This window comes from Gekko japonicus, unplaced genomic scaffold, assembly GCF_001447785.1.
Source record: "Gekko japonicus isolate JY-2015 unplaced genomic scaffold, Gekko_japonicus_V1.1 scaffold306, whole genome shotgun sequence".
NCBI lineage: Eukaryota > Metazoa > Chordata > Lepidosauria > Squamata > Gekkonidae > Gekko > Gekko japonicus.
The window spans coordinates 184,318-204,191 of record NW_015172013.1 but is presented as its reverse complement, the minus strand read 5'-3'; the positions used below and the strand labels follow the sequence as shown (position 1 = coordinate 204,191).

Genomic DNA, 19,874 nt, shown 5'->3' with positions numbered 1-19,874 from the left:
TTCCAGCCTACCATTTTGCCTGTTGCACTAGCTTTCTAAGTGCAGGGAATCTTGTGCATACACAGATGTATTCCAACATCTGCTCACATCTGCTCTCATCTGCTCTCCCCTGCCACATTCAAAAACAGGCCAGGAGAACCACACAGTGGTACTTAGCTCAACTTTGGCCTTGGAAAAACAGGAATGGAGCCGGACCTGACTGGGGCAAATTCAGCACAGGATGCTGTAAAGTGTGACGTCTCCTTCGACTGCCAGCTCTGTGATGGGTTCAGCGGACGGTAAAGGGAAGCGTCGCTGTCCAAGTGGTGCCCCATTTAGTGCCAGTTTCAGATGGTCCTTTTCGCAATGGAGGAGTAGCTGGAGAGGAGAAGAGGAGAGAGATGGAGTTAGCTGGGGAGACAGATGCTAAGAAATTACTAGTGCTGGAAAGAGCAAGAGGAGTTCTAATAAGCAGAGTTTACTGGTGCACAAAAGGAGGGGAGAGTTAACCAGTATAATTCTGCAGTATTAATTAATTAATTCTGCTTTCCTTTCCTACATTCCAGTGGCAAGGGGATGGACCATAGCTAGTAGTAGTCAAGCATCTGCTTTGCACTCAGTCTCAGGTTCAATCCCTGGCATTTACAATTAAACAATCTGCAGTAGCAGGTATTGGGATAGACCCTTCTCTGGCTGTGATCGATATCAATATCCACCACCAATCAGGGTGAACGTCGTTGAAAGAGGTGGACCAGAAATCTAGGCTGCAATAAGGCAGCGTCAGATCTCTGTCCTGAACAGAGCCAGTGCCAACACAGGATAACTCAGCCAAAGACAGAAATCCTAAGCAGTCTCTTTGCACTGGCTCTGTATCAAATGGCAGCACCTCCCCTGTGGCGACTGAGGGCTTTTCCGCATGGGTTTTGCTTCAGTTTATCCCCTGATTTCCACATGCATTTTTGTGTCTTTTCACTTCTTTTTTTCAGTTATTACTTCTTCTTTTCAGTTATTCCCCAGGTGGGTTTTTTCCTGGTTCTTTTGAAACCACTTCTATCCTGATGTTTTTCTGAAGGCCGATTTTGAATCGGCTTTTTCCCTGCGTGTAATGTTTCTGTCAGGGTTTGGGAGGGGGGTTGTCCCACCCACCTCCAGCTCACTTTTCAATTATTGGACTGTCGTCATCATCAAACAACTCCCCCATCCCTGCCACCCTGAAGACGAGTGGTTTCAGGTTTTGTTCTTATTTTTAAATGGCTCTAAAATATCAATATATCCCTGTAGTGTTGTAATGATAAAACAGGTTTTCCGAATTCCCAACTTTCAGTTTTAAAAAAGTAAGTCTCCAGCGTCTTCCTTCATATAAATATGCCTTTCCCTTCATATCTCCATGAGGGAAGAGACTAAAGACTTAGTTTTTCCCTTCGATGAAAGCTGGGAATTCAGAGAACCTACTTAAACTATCACTACAACACTATATTGTTATACTGATATCTTAGGGCCTTTAAAGGGGCGTGTGTTCTGTTATGCCACCAATGACAACAGCACCCTCCCTTGAAAATCCTCATTATTTAAGCCATGTGAAGAAGAAAACAAATGGACTACACAACTGTGAAGATGCACAAGGAGGGCAGACACATGGAAGAACCGTTCCCTAACCGATTCCAATGCTTGTAGATCAACAGTCTAGAAAATCAGGAGTAAGTCAAGTGTGCGGAATAGGTCTGAGCGTACGACAAACTCCAAACAGGGAAGAGCAAACATTCCCTATTTTTATGTTTTGGTAGCACTCTCAGTTCTTCAGTTTGCACCCTTGACTGTTTAGGTTTGCATTATGTACACATGTTGCATGGTTCTTCATTTGCAACTTAAACCTACAGGAGAAAAAAATGCAGTGGGAGTCAACAGAAGGTGGCTTGGGAACAAAGAATCCCCGGGTTGAGTCACACAAAGCAATGACATCGTAACGGGCATTTTTTGCACTGAAATAGGTGGCATGAGGATTTTGAAAACGTTCGTGCTCCGGAGAGGTAGCCGTGTTGCAGAAGAACTAACAAGAACGAGAGAGCCAGACTACAGAGATAATAATGTCCCCTGGAGAAAACGGCAGGGCCTGCAAGACGGAGCTCTTCAGCTAGGCTTTCAGCTAGGGAGCCACCACCACTATAGAGCCCTGGCCCTTGGCCTTTGACACCTAGCCTGCGCCGCAGGAAAATCATGGGCAGAAGGACTGTCAGACCTCTGTGTATACTCTTAAAGTAAGCAATCTCAAACAACTAATTAACCAGCACTTTATGAATTTGCGTTAGTTATAACTGAATTGTTTTAGATGATTTTATGTTGTTTTAATTGATATTTATGCATTGACTGTGAGCCACCCTGAGCCTGATTTGTTGGGAGGGTGGGGTACAAAATAGATAGATAGATAGATAGATAGATAGATAGATAGATAGATAGATAGATAGATAGATAGATAGATAGATAGATAGATAGATAGAGGTTAAGTGCACAGACTCTAATCTGGGAGAACCGGGTTTGATTTCCCACTCCTCCACATGCAGCTGCTGGTGTGACCTTGGGTTAGTCACAGGTTCTCTCAGAGCTGTTCTTGAAAGGGCAGTTCTCGAAAGAGCTCTCTCAGCCCTACCTACTTCACAGGGTGTCTGTGGTGGGGAGGGGAAGGGAAGCCGCTCTGAGACTCCTTCGGGTAGTGAAGGATGGGGTATAAATCCAATTTCTTCTTCATCTTCTTCTTCAAGAGCCTTAAAGACTTAGCATGCTTTTTGTCACAGCTATTTAACCAAAAAGGTGCTGCGGGTTAAAGACTGTCCCAGGCTGCCCGTTTGTGGCACCAACTCATTCTGCACACCACAAGCAGGCCAGGGGTCAGGATGGTGCAGCATTGTCTAGTAGTTGAAAGATAACTCTCTTTTTTTTTCCAAATTAAAAATCAGAAATACATTTCACCTGGAAAAGGTCTACTATGTGTTAAAAGAGCATGAAAAATGCCTTTGAGGAGGTAACTCCAGCTAGGACTGCTTCCACACTGGAATTAGGCTATCCTAGACCAAGGGCTCACACAGAGAAGCAATGAGCAGCTCCCTCTGTAGACAAGCCTTTTGGGGACATCCCTGCACCAAGAAGAATTGAATGAGGCAATCATATGTAATGCAGAGATGTAGTCGAATTCTTCCCCTTCTTCCTAGACTGGTTAGAATGAAGCACGAAAAGTGACATGCAAAGAAGCGACGGGCAGCCTCTCCCAACAGCAGAAAGTTCTGTATCCACATCTGGGAGGTGATACACCATTAATCAGTTGCATCAGATGCAGAGATGCAGCTGTAACACAGGTTCATTCTGCATCTGGTGTTCGCTCCACATTTTCTCAGCACTTGACCTGGTTCCCCCTTGCCTTGGAGTATCTGTTTTCGTTCAATCTGGTATGCAGATTTTCCTACGTCAGTACTTGCCTCAGCAGTCAAGTAATTCATGGTGAGGTGATAAATACAGAGGGGGAAATAGGGGTGCGGGAAGTGACAGAGATCAATGAAGCTGTGTCAAGTTGTCTGCTTACTGTTCCCTTCAAATGGAGGGGGAGGAAGAGGAAAAGGTGCTGCTCAAGGCCACAGTCAGATACCCCAGGGCAACGCCATACTGACTGCAAAGTCAGTATGGCCATAAATCTATGCAGAAGGTACCATAAAACCCAATGAACAAAGAAAGTGAAAGCGGCATGCAGTGTAGAGGGAGATTAACCTCCCAATGTGGCGGAGGCAGTCAAGCCATAGACAACGGAGAGTGCAAGAAGCTCAGAAAAGCAACAAGACAAGTGGAAAGCAACAGCCAAGAGAAGTGAAAACAGTCAAGTGAAAACAGGATGCACAGCTGGTCTTGATGTGCACTCCCCAAGTTTGAAAGAAGAAAGAAACCAGTGACAGCAGCTGCCCTTGTCCAAAGCGGTTCCTGCTTCCGGTTGCCAACCACTTTTTTTTTTGAGCCCCCGGAGGGAATTTTTTATTATTTTTTTAACACTACAAAAACTACAACAGAAGAAAAGGGAGGGGAAACTACATATACGGGATAAAGTAAAGAACCTACTACTAACTAAAAGCCCAAGAGAGGAGATCCTCCAACTAGCTTAGTTACATCAAGTCTTCCCATCACTCATCCCTTTATAAACTGTGTCAAACATTTATAACACTTTTCCTTTAAAGCTTAAATTTAACTGTCTAGAAACAGTACCCCCGATCATCCCATATCAAAAGTCTCAAAGGCACAATTCAGAGTCCTTCAGCCTTTACTTCTCCTTTCCCCTTCTCTTCCGCAGCTTATAAGGACTTTTTGGGGCTGCTGCCCCTTGCTCTGACAGAGAGTCCTCTCCGAAAGAGTCAGTTTCCAGCTCGCCACTGGACTTGCTGTCCTCTTCTTTTTTCCCCGTCCTCTGGTCTTCCCAGCTGGACCCTTAGGAATTCTTGAGCTTTCTGAACAGAATCAATCTTTTCTTTTTTGTCTTTAATCTTGAACATTTATATCCAATTGAGTTTGTCTGAAGAGAAAGCACAAGTTCTTTGTACTTCTTTCTCCGTTGTCTTACTTCAAATGGAATATCCTTTAGCATTCTGATGGTATTTTCCCCCACTTTCAGGGGTGTTCCAGCAACCACTTTCAGGATTGCATCCCTCACATGCCTCTTCGAGAATCTTACAACAATTTCCCCAGGCAGATTATTTTTCTTTATGTAGCCTGAATATGATCTATAGACCACATCCATATTGTTCAGCAACGCTTCCGCCTTCATTTCTGTCACTGGGGCTAGCAATTCACTCATCACTTCTTTAAGATTCTCCCCTCTATTCTCTGGCATGCCCTGGAAACGAAGGATCATGTTGGACTTTTCCATTTGGACTTGCAACAGTTGATCTTCCATGGAGATTTGTTTCCTTTCCAGCTTTTGCACTTTTTTCTTCACCTTCTGGGTAGTTACAGCCACTTCCTTTACCTTCTCAGCATCTTGCTTCATTATTTGTATCAAATCGTTTATCTGGGTTTGTTGTGCAGTAATGCTTTGAGTCACTATAGACATCTGTTCCTTGAAGTTATTCAGTTGTTCCAGCAGAGGGCGCATGTAATCTGCTATAGACTTTGCCACCTCACTGGTAACTTCCGGTTTCGGGTTCTCAGACCCTTTCGCTTTCAAAACTTTTTCTCTGTCCTTCCCCGCCATCTTTATAATTTGTTTACTTTCGCGAATTTTTTAAAAGTCTCTGAATGTATGCTTGACCACTTAGATTCACTTTGGTAAGTACTTCTAGGCAGTTTCCTTCGCTTTTTCTTCCGCTCCCCCCCTCAATCGCTCAAAAGTTCATGCGCATGGGAGGCGTCCCTCCCCCGCTCGTCTTTTTCCCGTTCGGTGGGGTGGGGTGGGGAGCTATCTTTTTCCCTTTACAAAACGCTTCGAAATTGACTCACGTTCATAATTGGTCGTTCGACCCCGCTTTCATTTCATTTCTGCCGCACGATCTCCTGCGCTTGCCCCGGTCAGCGTCACTAAGTCAATTCGGTCTCACAGCACGGAGAACCGTCGGAACGAAGAGGCGCCTCAATTCTCCGGCATTCCGCCGTCGAAGAGTCCACCTCTGAAAAGTTCCATGGCCAGGGTCCCTTCGCTGGGACCCGGGGGGGGTTGCGAGCCTGCACACCCCCTTCTTTGGCTGGAGTGCAGCTTCACCCCCGGGAGGTCCGGGAGGTGAGTCTGCTAGCGCGCCGCCATAAACCGGAAGTCCGGTTGCCAGCCACTTTGAGTGGGGCCTCAGTTCTCCTGGAATTACGCCTGATCTTCAGACTACAGAAATAATAATGTCCCCTGGAGAAAACGGCAGTGCCAGATGGCGGGTTCTGTGGAATTCTGTCCTTGCTGAGCTCCCCTCCCCTCCCCAGCCACTGCTTCCAAATCTCCAGGAATCTCTTCTTATGTCAGAGATGGTGTGCCTATTCATACTCCACCCAACAGTGGCCATTTGAGATTCCCCCTAGCTCAGGGGGGATTGTTCTAAAATCATTGTTGCTTTTACCCTGCTTCATAGACCTTGGTGGGGGGGGGACACTGCTGGAGCAGCCAGGAGGGGGAACACAATGGTATTAATTGTTGGAAATATGTGTGCGTCTAATCTAATCTAATTCAGTGATTATAGGGTTAATCGGATTACCTTGTGTGCTATTGTTTAGACTGACCTGGAAGGAAACCTGGCACAGAGTCAATGAAAACAGAGCCTGGGAAATCTAAGTCTGTTTACTCACAATCATTGGTTAATGTATTCAGGTGATTTCCTTTTAGGGGTCAAGAAGAAGAAGAAGAATCTCCATTACAGTCGTTGTTGTGAGACCGTGTGGTTGGTCTGTTCTGTAGCTGTAGAGATGTAGCCTTAGGTCTGTTATTTTGTAGCTTTTCCTGTGTACCCTTCCCTTTAGAAATAAATATTTTTACACAGAAAGAAATGCCTCCTCTCCAGTGAAGCAAAGATCCATTGCAAACTCTGAATATCTAAGTATTTTTGCCAGTTTTTCCAACATAAGTGGGTAGGAAGGTAATGCTTCTGAACTGGCTGTTCTTATTCAACACACACACATACACACACACACTTCTGATGGACACTGATACACCCAGCAGTTTTGGCTTGGCGACAAGATTGACTAATTTTCATTGGGTGTCCTATTCTTTCAAAGCTCCACCTGGAACCAAAGCCATCCCTCCTTGTGAGGGATACTAACAGCGACCTTGCAACAATCCAGAAAAACATAGACTCAAATCAGGGTATTTTCACCCAAGATCTGGAACTCATCAAGCTTGACACCAGATGAATAGCTGTGAGTTAAAGAGGTCAGAGATGCGGTACCACAGTGGGGAAGACCCTGTTTCTAATAACAGCCACACACAGGGCAGAACATCGGAAGACAGTCTGAAAATTACCCCCTTAGCAGCCAAGCTTGACTGAAGGGACAGAACAGGGAATCGTCCTAAACTGAACATAAGAGAACATAAGAGAAGCCAATGTTGGATCAGGCCAAAGGCCCATCTAGTCCAACACTCTGTCACACAGTGGCCAAAAATACCAGGTGCCATCAGGAGGTCCAGCAGTGGGGCCAGGACATTAGGATACGTGCATCCGGCGGCTTCCTCTGCACGTATCAGCCTTCATTAAAGAATGTACTTCAAGGGACACATTCGTTGTTCTCTCACAGGCCACTAAGGTGTAGCCAGTGTGGTGCAGTGGTTAAGAGTGTCAGATCAGCACCCAGGTTTTAACCCCCGCTCTACCTTAGAAGCTTGCTGGGTGACCTTGGGCCAGGCACACAGTCTCAGCCTGCTAGGATTGCCCACTCCAGGTTGGGAAGTTTCTGAAGACTGGAGGATGGAGCATGAGGACAGGATGGAGCTCAGCGGTATATACTGCCGTAGAGTCTATGCAATATACCTGGGTTCAGACGCGTTCAAGTGATCAGCTCATGGTTTACTAGTGATTCAGCAAGAGAAAGAAGACTGGGAATCCCTGGCCCAAAGCCTGGTATTTATGCCTGGAAAAGGTTACACTCAAAACACACCCCACTCCCAACGACAGGCTATTTACACTCCATGGTCTCCCAGTTGGTTTTCTCTAGGATCCCTGTCTGCCTACTGGTCCTTTCTAGGATCCTAGCAAGCCACTGTTATGCGTCCTAAGCTAAGTCCTTTTGCAAGTACAGTTCAGGCTCATTACGTAACAGTCTACCTTCCAAAGCGGCCATTTTCTCCAGAGGATCTGAGAATTTGGGCTAGTGGTTAAGAGCCGTGGACTCTAATCTGGAGAACCTGGTTTGAACTCCCACTCCTCCACATGCAGCCAGGTGGTGTGACCTTGGGTCAGTCACAGTTCTGTCAGAGCTGTTCTCTCAAGAGCAGTCCTTGAAAGAGCTCTCTCAGCCCCACCTACCTCACAGGGTGTCTGTTGTGGGGAGGGGAAGGGAAAGGAGTTTGTAAGCTGCTCTGAGACTCCAAGTGAAGGGCAGGGTATAATAATAATAACAATGATGACGACGATGATGATAATATTTCTCCTCCTCCTCTGTCATCTGGTGATGGGTGGGGATGCTGGGAGATCTCTAGGCCCACCTGGAGGTGGGAAACCCTAAAACCCACCTTACAGGGCTGTTGCTGTGAGGATAACATGGAGGTGAGGAGAATGGCATAAGCTGCATTGGGTCCCCATTGGGAGAAAGGCGGGTATACAGGAAGTAAACAAACGAATACCCCACAGTATGGAAATTGCTGGAGTAACAGAACCGAATCCATTACCTCGAAGTATCGTTGTGGGTAGAAGGGGAAACAGGTCACCAGTTTCTCCCCAGAGTTTTGCCTTTGGTCAGCAGAGGACTTCCATATCACTGTCTGGTCCACGAAATAAACACTAAAGCGCAAGATGACATGAGAGGGGTCCTTCTTCAAGCTGAGGTGGAACCTAGTTGGTTTATAGGGATAATGGGAACAGAGTTACACAGTCAGGGTTCATCTAATTATTATTTACAAAATTTGTATGCTGCCTTTGCTGCCCAGTCAGGGCCACCGAGGCATCTAACACTTGAGTACACAAAGCTGCCTGATACCAGACTCAGACTCGCAATCTGCCAGGGTCAGTACTCCCTACTCAGACCGGCGGCAGCTCTCCAGGGTCTCAGGCAGAGGTCTTCCCCATCACCTACTGCCCGGTCCTTTCGACTGGAGATGCCTGGGATTGAACCTGGGACCTTCTGCATGCCAAGCAGACGCTCTGCCACTGAGCCACAGCCCTTCCCCATTAAACACAAAACATTATAAAAGGCACCGTAAATCCAATTCAAACCAAAACTAACGCACATATTAAAAGCACATAAAACAGTAACTGAAACACAGGGTGGGATGGAGGAAACCAAGTACATCTGCCTTGACAGAAGGGGACAGAGGAACATAAGAACATAAGAGACGCCAATGTTGGATCAGGCCAAAGGCCCATCCAGTCCAACACTCTGTGCACACAGTGGCCAGAAATACCAGGTGCCATCAGGAGGTCCACCAGTGGGCCAGGACATTAGAAGCCCTCCCACTGTTGACCCCCCCCCCAAGCACCAAGAACACAGAGCATCACTTGTCCCAGAGCCCCTAGCTATACCTTGTGGCTAATAGCCACTGATGGACCTCTGCTCCATATGCTTATCTAATTCCCTTTTGAAGTCGTCCAGGCTTGTAGCTGCCACCATTTGCTGTGGCGGCGAATTCCATGTGTTAATCACTCTTTGGGTGAAGAAGTACTTCGTTTTATCTGTTCTAACTTGACTGCTCAGCAATTTCATTGAGTGCCCAGGAGTTCTTGTATTGTGAGAAAGGGAGAAAAGTACCTCTCTCTCTACCTGCTCTATCCCATGCATAATCTTATAAACCTCAATCATGTCACCCCTCAGTCGTCGTTTCTCCAAGCTAAAGAGCCCTAAGAGCTTTAACCTTTCCTCATAGGGAAAGTGTTCCAACACTTTTATCATTCGAGTTGCCCTTTTCTGCACTTTTTCCAAAGCTAGAATATCCTTTTTAAGGTGTGGTGACCAGAACTGCACACAGTATTCCAAATGAGGTCACACCATTGATTTATATAGGGGCATTATGATATAAGAACATAAGAACATAAGAGATGCCAATGTTGGATCAGGCCAAAGGCCCATCCAGTCCAACACTCTGTATCACACAGTGGCCAGAAATACCAATGCCATCAGGAGGTCCACCAGTAGGGCCAGGACATTAGAAGCCCTCCCACTGATATTGGCTGATCTGTTTTCAATACCCTTCCTAATAATCCCCAGCATAGCATTAGCCTTTTTTATTGCAGTCACACACTGTCTCGACATTTTCTGTGAGTTATCTACTACAACTCCAAGATCTCTCTCTTGATCAGTCTCTGCCAGGTCAGACCCCATCAATGTTTATTTATATTTAGGATTTTTGGCTCCAATGCGCATCACCTTGCACTTGGCCACATTGAACCCCATTTGCCATGTTGACGCCCACTTGCCCATCCTTGACAGATCCCTTTGGAGTGCCTCACAATCCTCACTGGTTTTCACCACCCTGAACAACTTCGTATCATCCGCAAATTTAGCCACTTCACTGCTTACTCCCAACTTCAAATCATTAATGAACAAGTTAAAAAGCAGTGGACCAAGTACTGATCCCTGCGGTACCCCACTGCTTACCACCCTCCACTGAGAAAATTGCCCATTTATACTTTCTCACTAATGTACATCTCATGCTTTCAGTGTTACAATTCTTACCACAGGCCGGCATACTTATTCCCATATTGCAGATAGAAAGTGAGACTTCCGAAGAGGTTCCCCCAAAGAGATCTGAACCAGAGATGTCTCTAATCATAGCCTGTTCTGTAAGCAAATCAGCAGGTGACCCTGACTGCTCATCACTAGAGATGCCAGGGCCCAAACCTGAAGCCCAAGGTTGCCAACCTCCAGATGAAATTTGGCAATCTCCCAGAATTACAACTGATCTCCAGACCACAGAGACCAGTTCCCTAGAGAAAACGGGTGTTTGGGAGAGTGCACTCTATGGCATGACACCCCGCTGAGGTCCCTCCTCAGTCTCCACTTCTCAAACCTCCAGGAATCACGCCAGTGAGTGATTAAATGTAAGATCCGCTGCCAGAAATTGTAGTGGTGGCCATAGGCGTAGACAGCTTTAAAAGGAGATTAGGCAGATTTATGGAGCCCTGGTGACTAAAGGGAACCTCCACATTTAGAGGCAGTCAGCCTCTGACTCCCAGTGCCAGGAGGCAAGATCAGGGGAAGGCCCTGGCCTCTCTGCCCTATTGTTGGCCCTCCAGAGAAACTGGTTGAGGCCACTGTGTGAGACAGGTTGCTGGACTAGATGCACCACTAGTCTGATCAAGCAGGGCTCTTATGTTCTTAATTTCCCAGCCTGGCATTGGCCATCTTAGCCTCATGCCTACAAAGCAAGCAACTCTACCACTGAGCCACAGCCCTTCTCCACGAGGATGGTTTCACAAGAGGACATGCAGAATTCCCCTCACAAGGAACCACCGTAACCACCCTGAGGTACAGAAAATAGATTGCATGCAAATATATGTGCGAGTCCCAGGAAAACAAGAAGTTATTTTTTAACAGAGAAAAGGGGGTGGGGAGAGAAACAAGTAGACTTCGGATTCCTTTCTGGATAACAGTCGATGTTTCAGTGCTGCTGAAACTGCAGCTGTCGGACACATGAACACACACGAAGCAGCCTTATACCGAATCAGGCCCTTGGTCCATCAGGGTCAGCCTTATCTGGTCAGACTGGCAGCGGCTCTCCTGGGTCTCAGGTTTTTCATAACAACTAGTATCTTTTTAAACCGGAGGTACTGGGAATTGAACCTGGGACTTTCTGCATGCCAAGCAGATGCTCTACCACTGAGCCACGGCCCCCTCTCCACCCTCCAGGTAATGGCCGCAGGCACAGACAACTTTCAAAGGGGATTAAATAGATTAATGGAAGATACTAGCCATCAGGGCTATTTTTGGGCAGGAATACACAGGAACGGAGTTCCGGCTGGCTCCTGTGTTGGCCACGCCCAGCAGGAACTCATTAGCATAACAGGCCACACCCAACAGCAGAAACTCATTAGGATTGGCTACATTAGGGGTGTGTAGCCTAACATGCAAAAAAGTTCCTGCTACAAAAAAAGGCCCTGGGTTTTGACAACAAACAAGGTAAACAGAATAAGAAGCAAAAGGTGGGTGTGGCTGGATGACCACACTTCTGGTAATGTGGGGGTGTGGCCTAATGTGCTAATGAGTTGCTCTGTCTGGGGTGTGGCCTAATATGCTAATATGTTTCTGCTGTTGGGTGTGGCCTACTATGCTAATGAGTTCCTGCTGGGCTTTTTCTACAAAAAAAGCCCTGCTAGCCATGGTGACTAAACGAAACCTCCATGTTCAGAGGCAGTGAGCCTCTGGATCCCAGTGCCGGGAGGTAACATGAGGGGAAGGCCTTAGCCTCTGTGCCCTGTTGTTGGCCTTCCAGAGGAACGGGTCTGATCCAGCAGAGCTCTTACCCATACCTTAGGTCCTTACCCATAGCTCCACTACAAACACGCTATAACAAAGCAAACCATATTAAGTCATAACTTTCCTGTCTGATCCATCTGCTTCTAGTTATGTGCTTTCCTCAGATTTTTTTTTTTTTTTAAAGAGTGAACAAAAAGGGCAAAAGTGGAAAGGAAGCAAACTTACTCCTTTGGATCCTGACGCACCAGCCCTCGCACTGCGATCACATCTCCAGGCCTGAGGGCCTGGGGGAGCTGGCGGGTCAGAGGTACAGTCTGAAGGGAAAATTGGAGAAGGAGGGGAGAGTTAGCAGCAGCATCTAATCTGGAGAACCGGGTTCGATTCCCCACTCCTCCACATGAAGCCAGCTGGGTGACCTTGGGTCAGTCACAGTTCTCTCAGCCCAAAAAACAAACCTAGCTCACCACAAAAACAGCCAGAGTTGCAGGCTGCCAGGCAGTCTTCAGATCCCCTGGGTATACTACACCCACTGCCATACGATAAGCATTAATTAGTATTATTAGCATCAACACCAGCAGGTGGAGAAAAAGGGAACAGACGTATTTAGACTCACCAGACCAGGGTTGTTTAGATGCAGAAGCTGCAGACAAGAGAGAAAATGGTGGGATTAGAATTACCAGCACTGTCTTGGAAAGGGGAAATTCTGATACTGGGACACAGGAGATAATATGGCAGATGGATGAGCCGAGAGGCTGAGATAGAGTTCAGAGCTGAGGTGCCCCCCCCATTAACCAGCGTGCTATCTTCCTGTACCCCATTCTGTTCCTTCTTTTTTTACAAGCTGCTTTGTACATCTCCTCTCAGTCCTCCCGAACTCCAGAACATTAGGAGAATGTCTCAAGTTCACTTCAGAACTGGTAGACGGGTGCAGCTTTTCTCGTTCACTTGCATCTTTCCTCCTTGCTGTTTCCAGTGTGCACGTGACTGTGTCCCTGACATTCGGTGAATGAAGGAAAAGGAAATTTTGATGCAACTGTGTGATTGCAGTCAGATTTTTGTGTGTGCCATTTTCCTTCTGCGCAAATGCGCTCATCTATTTGTTAGGGTCCTTCAGCAATGCCTTCGTAAAGAGAGCCGAATGTGAAGTCACATCAGGATCGCTCTCTTGTGGTTGTATCAGGGCATACCAGTAACACAGATTGGAAGGAAGGATGCAAAATGTCTTGAAGCCAAAAGCTGTCGGAAGTCGGGCTTATAGAATCATAGGCTGGGTGATTTGATTCTCTACAACTTGGGGAGAATTTCAGGAGGAGGAAGAGTAGCTTTGGAAGCATCCCTGATAATTTCCCCGTACTCACCGGGGCCAGCGGGTATCCTTTTCGGACGGAATCAAAAGGCTGCCAAGTAGAAAGAGAACACTACAAATCAAGAGCCTGCAAGAATCAACAAAGATCTAGCTGTGTTAATTTCACCACTGGTCAGGGCTGGGAAATGCATGCCACACCCTCTCCTTCAAGCTCTCCTTATATTCAGTGCTGCCAAACCCCAGGTAGCACCTGGAGATCTCCAGGAACTACGTCTGATCTCCAGATTACAAAAATCAGACTAGAGATCTTCAGACTACAAGAAGTCAGTTCCCCTGGAGAAAATGGCTGTTCTAGCGGACTGTACCAGGGCTGGCAACCCTGCTTATATTAGATGTCTCATCCTATTGATTATGGCCCTGGTCACAAGGGCCAGATAACGCGGGGGGGAGGCGGGGCTTTTTGCATCGCCGCAATTAGAGCCACCATAACGCGATCCCACGTGTTGGCAGCACACTATGGTTCCTTCCTTCTGCGCCTGCGCATCAACAAGGGGCCGGAGGGAAAAGCCGCGGCCGGCGCGATCACACCAAGGGACTCTGGAGGCAGCCCGTGGCAAACTGGTTGCTAGTACCTCCAAGCAGGTTGTTTTTAATCCCGCATTTTCGGCAGTATGCCACGGGTGTGCTCCACTTCCCAGATGTTGCGGTGTGATCGCGCCTGGATAATCTGCTATGCACTCGTTGCTCTCCCGTGGCAAATCCTCCGTGTCAACGGGGCCTATGTTGAGTAATCCACCTTGAGTTTCAACAAGAAAGTAAATGATATCTCAAATGCAAGTTGTGCCACTGGCAGAAACTCATTTTCACGGCTTCAGATTACATGTAATTAGCCTTCCAGGCCTGCCTGGTGCCTACTTTACTTTCTTGTAGGCAAAGGCCAAAACCACATTTTCCCCTAGGCTTTTAAATTAGGGTTTTTTAAAAAAAATTAGGGTTTTTTAAAATCATTCTTACCAGTTTTTTTTTTAATGGTCTGCTTTTGCTCTATGGATATCTTTTATGCTGTTAAGTCCAATGGCTTGTTTTTACATCATGTTGTCTTAATTGTAAGCTGCCTCAAGCAGGACTCTGAAGAGGCAGCATAAAAATATCCTAAATTAACATATTTCATAGCAGTGAGTTCCATGAACTGATTACTACATGGAAAAAATCTTCTGAAACTAGAGCTGCCAACCTCCAGGTGGTGGCTGGAGATCTCCTGGGATCACAACTGATCTCCAGGTGACAGAGATCAGTTGACCCGGAGAAAACAGCCACTTTGGAAGGTGGACTCCATGTCATTATAACCCCATTCAAGTCCCTCCCCTCCCTAAACCCCGCCCTCCTCAGGCTCCACCCCCAAAATCTCCAGGTATTTCCCAACCCAGAGCTGACAACCCTATCTGAACCAGAACTCTGAATTTCCTGCTCTTGTTACATGCAAATTTATACGCCTCTTGACACATTTTTTTTAAAAAACTGCAGAGCTTTTCAGCTGCTTTGGTTCATGAGAAAAGCAGAAGATAAAACACATTTTTAAATAAATAACCGTACATTGCTGGCCAGGAAAGCGATGGTTTTCACGAAGATGCCACCAGAGACTCCCAACGTGTTCATCTGGACCAGTGGCACGTTGAAGCGATACTGGAGGAAGTGGAGGCCATTCACGCTCACCTATGGGAGGAAACAGAAGCAATTTGGGATGTGATAAAGGCCCAGGAGAAAGAGTGAGAAGGCAGCCCTGTAGGGGGCAGCTCAGCCTCAGGCCCTGGGTCAGAGCCGAACTACCTCTTACCCTTATTTTAAAAGGCACAGGGACCCTGGAAGAATCTTTTAAAAATAAATACTATGATCTAATACTTCCATAACTTTCCTGAAGATCTAGGCTAGGGTTGTACATTATTGTCCAACCAGGCCCTGCAGTGATGCCTGTAACATCAGCTTGCTTTGCAAACATCAGTCTTCCCTAGTTCACGATAGCTTGATCTCATCAGATCTCAAAAGCTAAGTAGGGTCCGCCCTGGTTAGTACTTGGATGGGAGACCACCAAGAAAGTCAAGGGTTGCAACACAGAGGCAGGCCATGGCAAACCACATCTGCTCCATCTCTTGCCTTGTAAACCCTACGGGGTCGCCGTAAGTCAGCTGCGATTTTACGGCACTTTCTACCACCACTTCACGTAGCCAAGGGGACATTCTCGCCGTGCTCCCGTTTTCACTCCAAGGATCAGTTCCCAAAGAACCATTTACACTCCTCTTAATACATGGCTGGAAGTGCTTCTTTGCCTCATTTGCATTGCAGTCTGCCCCAGCTCACAGTGGGGCCACACATCTTGATCAAAGTGTGTGGGTGTGTGTGTTAAGTGCCATCAAGTTTTGCTTCTGACTTACAGTGACCCTATAAATTCATGTCTGCCAAAATGTCCTATTAATGTCCTCTGTGGCAAAACGGGGACCCGCCCTCAGCCCTGGGAGACTGAGCAGCCGTTCTGTGGCTCGCAAGCCCGTTTTTGCCTTCCCACCCTGCCTGGTGGGGCTATTTCCCTTCATTACACGCTGCCCCCACTCACTGAATTGACGCCGCCTTCCTAGAGGGACAGTGAGACCCCTCTGGCTGATTCCCCAACCTTGGGGAATCTTTGGGCGCCCCCTGGAGAGTTGGCAACGTCTCTGATTGGGGCCCGTTTGGGTTCCCTGGCCTCCCTTTTGCTTCTGGTAATGCGCTGAGTGGGGAGGACTAAGTGGTCAAGGCACACCAGGTCTTAGAATTCCAAAAAGAAGATTTATTTTAACTATTTACAAGTTAAGCACAGAAAATAAACACGAGCACATTAACACAACCTGGGCAGAAAATAAACACGATTTAAAATGCCATTCCTCTGTCCCCTACACACCCTCACTATCTCTGGAGGTTGTGGGCCTCAGGATGGGTTTTGCTTCCCCCTCCTGTTGTTGTGGAGAACCCCCCAGCCCTTCACCGGACTGGTCCTGTTGCCCTCCTGGCTGTCCACCACGGTTTATAGTGGCCTGGATGCCATGGAGTTTGAGGCAACAGGAGCCCCCACCTGTCCGCTCCCTTGAAGCTGCCATCTACGCTGAGCCCAAAGGCTGAAGACCAGGCTGAAGACTAAACTCCCCCCTCAGGAGCCAAAGCCTTTATCTCCCTGGCTCCGCCCCTGTGGGGTGTCCATATTTTCCCGCTGTTTTTCCCTAGCGCTTCTGGGAACTGTAGGCAGGGAGTACCTCCCCCCTCCTTAGGGTTGCCAAGTCCGAATTATGCCGCAGCGGGGGACTCCCGGCTGGCGGCTGGAGCACACGCGTGCAAAGCACACGCATGCTGACCACGATGGGCATGCTGGGGGCGGGGCCAAGACCATCCGAGGAAGAACCATAGAGTTTTCCCTCGGATGACCATGGTCCCCAGCGGGCCCGGCGTGGTCGTGTCACTTCCGGGTGACGTGCACATCGGGGTGGGGTTCCCCCCGGGGCCCGATCCGCTGGCAACAGGGAACGGACCTCTGGGGTGGGGGTTTCCCTGCCCCCCGGGGGGACTTGGCAAGCCTACCCCTCCTAAGGACTACCAGCCTGGCATCCATTTTAAAATACACTGCTGCCTCTGCCTGGCAGCCATTTCGTCACATCTGCCAAAACATCATTGCTCATGTCTTGCAAACTGAAGTCCATGGCTTCCCTTATAGAGTCAATCTATCTCACGCTGGGTCTTCCTCTTTTCCTGCTGCCTTCAACTTTTGCCTAGCCCTATTGCCTTTCCCAGTGAGTCCTGTCTTCTCAAGATGGGACCGAAGTTCAATAGCCTCAGTTTAGTCATTTTAGCTTCTAGGGAGAGTACAGATTGGATCTGATCTAGAACCCACCTATTTGTCTTTTTGGTGGTCCACGGTATTTGTAAAACTCTCCAACACCACATTTCAACTGAATCCACTTTCTTCCTGTCAGGTTTCTTCATTGTCCACTTTTCACACCCATACATAGTAATGGGGAATACGGTGGCATGAATTAACTTGATCTTGGTTGCCAGTAACACATCCTCACACTTAAGAATTTTTCGTAGCTCCTTCAATGGCTGTCCTCCCCAGTCACAGTCTCCTGATTTCTTGCTTGCAGTCTCCCTTTTGGTTGATGACGCAGCCAAAGAACAGAAAATCTTCGACAATTTAATTTTCTCCACGATCAACCGTGAAGCTGTGTACTTCCCCAATAGTCATTACTTTTGTTTTCTTGATGTTCAGCTGTAATCCTGCTTTGGCCCTTTCTGCTTTAACCTTCAACAGTAGTCATTTCAAGTCTTCTCTGTTTTATTTATTTATTTTTATTTATCAGATTTATACCCTGCCCTCCCAGCTGAAGCCAGCTCAGTTTTAAGAACATAAGAGAGGCCAATGTGGCCCATCCAATCCAACACTCTGTCACACAGTGGCCAAAAATACCAGGTGCCATCAGGAGGTCCAGCAGTGGGGCCAGTCATGTGGTATTGTCTGCATATCTCAAATTGTTAATGCTCCTTCCACTGATTTTCACTCCACCTTTATCTGAGACATTTCCCCCAGGGACGGTTCTCCCCGTACCTGCATTTGTATTCCTCCACTGCTTTCCCTCGTTTCTGCAGATTTTTTGCAGTCCAGGCACAAAAATGCAGTTTGTCCCCTGTTGCTCTGCAGGATCAGATTTCCCTGTTTCTGGGGATTCCCCTGCTGCACCACAAGAGGGGGCAAACAGCGTTTTTGCTCCTGGGAGGGAGAAATCATCTGTGGAAACCAGGGAAATTTGTGGATGATTAGAAGAGCAGGCAGGAGAAAACTTGACATTGCGGAAAACATTAAAAAAATCTAATCCAGCTTTCCCATGACATTTTCTGCATACAGACTGAAGAGAGAGGGATATAAAATACACCCTTGTCTGACACCTTTGCTAATTGGAAACCATGCTGGTTTCTCCATATCCTGTCCTAACAGTAGCCTCTTGTCTGGCGTACAAGCTCCACATCAAAACAATCAGCAGGTCTAAAAATAAATTATAAGAAAACAAATATGTTAACCAAAAATTGTACACCCTCTCAAATCGATCAATTAGAAAAGTTAACACATATAAGTACGGTTACTAAAGTCAAATATCTGGGGATAACCATGTCTAAAAGAACAAATACATTAATCGAAGATAACTATACCAAATTACTAAAAGAAATTAGAAAAGACCTGGAAACATGGGGGAAACTACACCTATCCTTCATGGGAAAAATTGCAGCACTGAAGATGAATGTTCTACCAAAATTTTTGTTCCTAGCACAGAATATCCCAGTTCTGAGAAATCTTAAAATATTTAATGAACTTGATAAGATCTGTAGAAAGTTTATATGGGCCAATAAACCAGCACGCATTAATTGGAAGGTATTGCAGGATCAAAAAGAAAGGGGAGGTTTGGGAATCCCCAACTGGAAACTCTATTATACAGCGGCAGCAATGACCTGGATAAAAGATTGGATCATGTTGGAAAATAAAAGGCTACTGTTGCTAGAAGGATGCGACCTAGATATGGGTTGGCACGCCTATATAGGATATGGGAAGGATAAAATCCATACGAAATTTAATCAACATTCGATCAGAGGGGCGCTAGATAAAATATGGCAAGAGATCAAAGATAAATACTATGTTAAAATACCCAAATGGATATCCCCGACTGAAGCCTTTATGGAAACCTCCCTATTATCTAACCCTATAAATACAACATATGAGATATTATTAGACCCAAATGGAAACTTAAAAAACCGTGAAACTTTGGAAAAAGAAGGAATTAAATTAACATGGTGGGGAAATATGCAGTTGAATACAAGGTATAATAAAGATAAAAAGAAAGGTTTTTATTGTGAAAAGAATGACCTAGACAAATTATGGCTTTCCACGAATGACAAATTAATACAGAAACTGTACAAACTACTCCTGGTAAATTACGAGCTAGATGAGGAGGTAAAAAGCTGTATGATTACATGGATGCAAGATTTTGGTTACATTATTGAAGATTGGTCTAAAATATGGACAGCTGCAAAGTATCTGAGATCTATTCCCTATAAGGAAAATGTATTTAAAATGTTCCACCGCTGGCATTGGTCGCCAGACAAATTAGCAAAATGTTACCCAATGCTATCTAAGAACTGTTGGAAGTGTAAAAACAATGTAGGCACTTTCTACCATATGTGGTGGAGGTGTGCTGAGACCCAACGATACTGGCATAGAGTACACAAAATGCTGGGTGATATTTTAGAAATAGAGATACCATATACACCAGAATTTTTTCTGTTAAATGTAATGCCAGAAAAATATAAAAAGGAAGAAAAATATGTTTTGGGATATATCATTACGGCAGCACGCATCCTATTTGCCAAGAATTGGAAACAAGGGGGGATACCGTTAAAAAAAGACTTGATTTCCAAAATACAGGAAGTGATTGAAATAGATAAGTTGACCACAATA

At 46.3% G+C, this 19,874-nt stretch overlaps 1 protein-coding gene across 1 annotated transcript in view; it reads right to left on the bottom strand.

Moving 5' to 3' along the window:
• Window positions 1-209: 209 nt before the first annotated feature.
• LGALS12 (lectin, galactoside-binding, soluble, 12) overlaps window positions 210-19,874 on the bottom strand; it is a 35,751-nt gene continuing 16,086 nt past the window's right edge. Inside the window, exons 4-9 of the mRNA XM_015420269.1 lie at window positions 14,945-15,064; window positions 13,404-13,442; window positions 12,659-12,685; window positions 12,271-12,359; window positions 8,306-8,468; window positions 210-357 (exon numbers count right to left, since the gene is read on the bottom strand). Coding sequence (XP_015275755.1) covers window positions 211-357; window positions 8,306-8,468; window positions 12,271-12,359; window positions 12,659-12,685; window positions 13,404-13,442; window positions 14,945-15,064 — 585 coding nt within the window. The 3' untranslated portion in view covers window position 210. The remainder of the gene's footprint in view (window positions 358-8,305; window positions 8,469-12,270; window positions 12,360-12,658; window positions 12,686-13,403; window positions 13,443-14,944; window positions 15,065-19,874) is intronic.